General features: G+C 46.4%; 1 protein-coding gene across 1 annotated transcript; it reads left to right on the top strand.

Moving 5' to 3' along the window:
- Positions 1 to 2,242: 2,242 nt before the first annotated feature.
- CCDC70 (coiled-coil domain containing 70) lies at positions 2,243 to 3,423 on the top strand. Its single transcript, XM_068670303.1, has one exon. The coding sequence runs from the start codon at positions 2,528 to 2,530 to the stop codon at positions 3,164 to 3,166; it is 639 nt and encodes a 212-aa protein (XP_068526404.1). The 5' UTR covers positions 2,243 to 2,527; the 3' UTR covers positions 3,167 to 3,423.
- Positions 3,424 to 5,342: the final 1,919 nt, after the last annotated feature.

The following is a 5,342-nucleotide window of genomic DNA, read 5'->3' as shown; positions in this document are numbered from 1 at the left end:
TCTTACCTAAAAAAAAAAAAAAAAAAAAAAAAACAACAATTTTCCTTTAAAGCTCAGACAGCAGTTGACTAATTAGTATTTCTTCCATCATTTCTGTTTTCCAGCTATGGTGTTGAACAGGGAGCTATACCAGGAACATGCAGTACACGAAAACATTCTGGGAAGAAACAGTCCCTGGAGGCAGGGATGAAGCAAGCCTAAAAGGAGGAAAAAAAACTTTACATAATCAAAGGCAATCCACTGGCAAAGAGGGAAATATCTCATCTGGGAAGAAGAAAAGGGGTTAGGGGCAACAAGAGGCTTGCCAGGACAGCAAGACTTTCTCAGTAAACAGAATTGTATTTGAACTATTCCATGTAAAACAAACAAACAACCAAACCAAAGAAAACAAAAACAAACAAAACAAAACAAAACGAAAAACTCATAGTTTCTGATGAGGAATATCAGAGCCATTCCACTAGAAAGAAGTATTTTGGTAGAAACTTCTTCTAACTGAAGCATTATGACCTTTGAAGGTCTGAAAAAAAAATTTTGAAGATCTGAAAAAGCTTCCCAGAGTTGTCTCCTACTAATCATGGTGGTTTTTAATCCTGGTTTCTCATGCACTCCTTTTGAAGCATCTCATTCTTTCTACCTGTCTTTTCTACCTGTTGCCAGCTGAATAGTTGTTTTTATCACCAACCAGGCTCAATTACTGAGATTAATTTGGCTCAAGGTCTCACGAACAGAGGGATTCCTGTGGCTCACAGAAGCAGTCTGCAAACAAACAGAAACGAAACAGCCTCCTCTAAGGTTTAATACAATTTCAGCAGAAAAATGGGGACAATACCTTCTGTCATAAAGTGCCTCTTCCACATCCTTATATTTCATACAAGTGCTGTTCATGTCTTCCAGCAGGTATCCCTAAAGCAGGAGGGGAGGTGACGAGAGCAATACAACCCACAGGTGGGTGCTCATCAGGAAGAACCAGGATGAGAAGGAAGCAAAGCACCAGCCTTGGCTCAGGCTGTGCCTGGAGCCTGGGGACTCCTTTCAGCTCCACCCTGCATCACTTGGCTTTGAATGGGTGATTTGAAGCTTGGTGAAATTACATCACTGTAGGTGCCCGACGGGTCACTGTCACCAGTGGGCGTCAGATACCCAGGGGCCATAAAGGACTGCACTTCTGTAAGTATTGCACGTCTCTGTTAGAGAGTTTTACAAATGCTAAGTCTTCCAAAAGCAGGAGCACAATCACTTGATATCTTTGGGATCTTACATTTTTAATGGTAGGAGATGGTAAGAGTGAGAACAGGAGTTTTAGGAAGTAAAGGGGTCGTTTTATCCATTTCATTTTGCATCTATCCATAAGACTTCACTCCAGTAAAAGAATGGATCTGGGCTTGGATCAGATTTGTTAGCCATTAGTTCTGCACTCTTAGAGATGTCTGCAGAAACCCAATTATTATTATTTTGATGACAATTGAAAGAGCGTTTGCAGACTTGTGGAACAAAATGATGTAATTTAGTCATTTTCTGTGAGATCCTAATGATGCCCTAATTGAAAAATGTACTCTGATGTAATTACCCCACATCTTTATAAGCCTGCCTCAGGCGCACAGTAAAAGAACAAATGGGAATATTTTTACTGTACCACGTGAGAAAAAGTCCTCAAAGTTTTACTTGTATTATGTCATGAACGTTCCGGAGACAGAAGCCTCATAAAATATTTTTCTAATTTGATTTGGCAGCCTCTTGGGGCAGGATCTGAAGGCAGCTTTAGGCACGGAAATCAAAGACAGATTTAAAGGAGGGACTAACACATGCATGTGGGTGCCCTGTGCCCTTGTATGCGTTGGGGTATCTCCCTCAGCTTCCACCTGCAGCTCCTGAAGGATGTAGGTCTCCAACATGCTGCCATTTCCCAGACCACCTGCAGATAGGTTAGATATGGCCGAGTGCCTCAAATGGCACTGGATGCCTGCATTTAAGCCCCTGGGCTGCTTCCCCAATGCCAGTTGTTATCCTAAGGAGTCGTTCAGTTGAACCCTGAAAGGGCAAGAGGGAAGAGGAAACAACTCCTTGGCTCTCCTTGTCCTTGTTTCTGTGGGAATCCCACAGAAAGTGCAGGGAGAGCAGAGCTGGTGTCAGGATCCAATTTGGTGTAGGAGAAATGGCTGGTGCTTCGTCACGTGCTCCAAAACTCACCGGTTGGGGTCAGCACAGGCAGCTCCTGGTCCCTCTCAAAAGCAGCAGCACCTGGGGTCACGCTGGGAAATGACACAGAGAAATCCTGGCCTTTGTCCCACGTGGCACCAATTCCCTTTTAGGTACCACCACAGCGAGTGCTGGCTGAGACCTGGGCAGGGATTTCTTTTTTACTCATGATAAATGTTTTTATTTCTGGTATAATGCCATTTTAAGCCAGCTGTGACGTAGGTTTGGATGATAACATCACTGGCACCCATCAATCTTCTCTCCTTTGGGCCACAGAGTGAGAGGTGGGGGCCAGGCTTGGTCTCTGCCCCCTCCATCAGCAAGGAGCACCATGAACCAGAGCTGCCATTCCCAGGTAATGTCCTGCTCACCCTATTTCTCCTTACGCCAAGAGAAGCTCCTCAAGAAGCTGCAGGCTGAGAAAGCCTTTCGGGAGGAGGTTCAGGGCTTTCAGAAGACAATGAAGAACTTTCGGGAGAAGATCAAGGCGTTTCGGGAAAAAATCGGAGCTTTCAAGATGGCCATCCAGGCCTTCTGGGAGGAGGAAAAGCCCATCTGGGAGGAGGAAGCTGCCTTTTTGGAGGAAGAAAATGCTTTTCAGGAGGAAGCAGAAACCTTCTGGAGGGAGTATTGTGACTTCTGGAAGCACTCGAATGCATTCTGGAAGAAGGATGCAGATTTCTGGAAAGAAGATCAGCTCCTCTGGGAGGAAGACAAAGTCCTTCTGGATGAGGACAGAGTCCTATGGGAAGAAGAAAAAGCCCTGTGGGCAGACGAAAAAGCTCTCCTGGAAGAGGAGAGAGCAGTCTGGAAAGATGAGGAAGCACTCCATGAAGATGAAAAATCCCTTGAGGAGGATAAGATATTGATCTGGCAGGAGGCCTTTGGTCCCGAGAGAGAGGACGGGCTGCTCCTGGCTGTCGCTGGGGTTGGTTCCTGGGGTGTTGCTGCCTGCAGAGGAAGAGCATAAATTGTTCTGCTAGGCTTGGAAGCATGAAACCCACACATATGGGCATTTATTTAACAATGCTGCACTTCAACCACTTCTCTGAAATAACATCTCTAGATATATGTGTAAATATGAGTAGTTTGTTTGCTTGTTTGTTGCTGCTATTTGCTTTAAAGTCATTGCACATGTTTTCAGGACATCATTTGTTCTTTTGAGGTCTTGCAGTCTGAGCAATGGGTGGGTAAAGCCATGAGGTGAGGGTTTCATGGCTGAGATCATGTTCTGGAGCTCACAACCGCTCAGCTAACTTTTTGACTGAGTCAACAGTTTATGTAGAATCACAGAATAACAGAATCACTTAAGGTTGGAAAAGACCTCCAAGATGATCTGGTCCAACCATCCCGCTACCACCAATGTCACCCACTCAACTACGTCCCCAAGCGCCACATCCAGCCTTTCCTCGAGCACCCCCAGAGACAGTGACTCCACCACCTCCCTGGGCAACCCGTCCCAGTGCCTGACTGCTCTTTCTGAGCAGAAATGTCTCCTCATTGCCAACCTGAACCTCCCCTGGCACAACTTGAGGCCATTCCCTCTGGTCCTGTCACTGGTTACCTGTGAGCAGAGGCCGACCCCCAGCTCCCCACCCCTTCCTTTCAGGCAGCTGCAGAGAGCAATGAGGTCTCCCCTGAGCCTCCTCTTCCCCAGCCCAAACACCCACAGCTCCCTCAGCCGCTCCTCACAGGCCTTGTGCTCCAGGCCCTTCACCAGCTTCGTAGCCCTGCTCTGGACACGGAGCAGGAGGCCCTGCTCCAGGGCCTCAATGTCCTTCTTGTAGTGAGGGGCCCAAAACTGAATGCAGCACTCGAGGTGCGGCCTCACCAGAGCTGAGTGCAGGGAAATATCAACTGATAAATGACGACCTTCCAATCCTCCACATTTAAGCGTCGCAGTGAAGACTCCTATGAGTCTTAATGACGAAACTGTTGCTGTTCCACCAGGTTTGGATTCTGATTCCCCACATAACTTCTCAGGAGCATGACAGGAACATTGCCTGCTTGGTTTAACCCCACACAACCTCTGCTTAGCTGACAGGGCAGAGGATGAGACAGAAGTGGGAGAGATTACAGGAGTCAGCAGCATGTGGGAACCGTGCAAGCTGGAGGGAAAGTTGGCAGCAACTCCCTCAGCAAGTGGGAAATAAATTTATCTGTGTGAGTATGTACGTGTGTGTAAGATCAGGAGAAGATACACACAGGGATTTGGGCTATTATTCACCTGCTGAGCAACTACTGCCAGAGCACCCCCTTCTTCTGCAGGGTGCAGGAGCCTCTTGAAGAAAATCCTTGATAGCTGCAGTGCAACACACGGTGGATGCTGAGCAATATTTTATGTGGTGTGAGCACAGACCTGGTGCCTTCTGCTGGTAAAAGCAGCTGTGGCACAGAGCTTGCTGTTGTTCTTGCCCTGCCTTTCTGATATGTTGGTGTTTTGTTTGTTTTTGTTTTTTTTTCCAAGCATGAACTAAATTCAGATGTTTTGCTCCTCTGAAGGCAGAGCTGGAGAGGCTGATCTAGAGGCAAATCTCCCTGTGATCCTCTGTGCATCCAGGAGAGTGGGGAACAAGAGCAACAGTGACAATTTCTCCTCCTCTCAGTCAAACCAGGCTGTGATCTTTCTCCGGTATGCTAGCATTAGCAGCTCACCCCCCTTATGGGATATAATCCCATATACATGGGATTTTACACTGAAAAGGCTCAAGGACACGGTGTAGAAGCCTTTATAGCTGCTGCTGAAGAATCGAGTGACTTCTGCAACTGCCAGGCATGCCTGGGCTGTCACTCAAGTTCAGTCCTTTGTGATCTGCTGCGGGATAAGGCTGGGTGTCCTGATTAATTGCGCTCAGGACAAATTATGCACTATGTCTATCCTGAAAAAAAAACATGAATATTTATTGCTCAGTGAATAACCAGCCCATAAAAAAAGCCAGCTGATTCAGCCGTGGTAGAAATGCTTTGCAACCTTTGTTATTATTATTCTATTATGTACGCCGGAGATGAAAATGACCTATTAGACCATTCAGTGCAACTTCCTGCAAATTCAGGGGACTTACGCATTCGAGCTTTATCATTTAAGCACTATAGAGAGAAAGAACCTTTCAGAAAATAACAGTATGCAAAAAGCCCTTGTCACTTAA

The sequence above is a fragment of the Anas acuta genome, chromosome 1 (assembly GCF_963932015.1).
Source record: "Anas acuta chromosome 1, bAnaAcu1.1, whole genome shotgun sequence".
Classification (NCBI taxonomy): Eukaryota; Metazoa; Chordata; class Aves; order Anseriformes; family Anatidae; genus Anas; species Anas acuta.
Note: the sequence above shows the minus strand (reverse complement) of the source record. Positions and strands in the feature narration are given on the sequence as shown.

Coding starts and splice junctions, on each gene's coding strand:
- CCDC70 (XM_068670303.1), top strand. CDS start 2,528: ATGAACCAGAGCTGCCATTCCCAGGTAATGTCCTGCTCACCCTATTTC.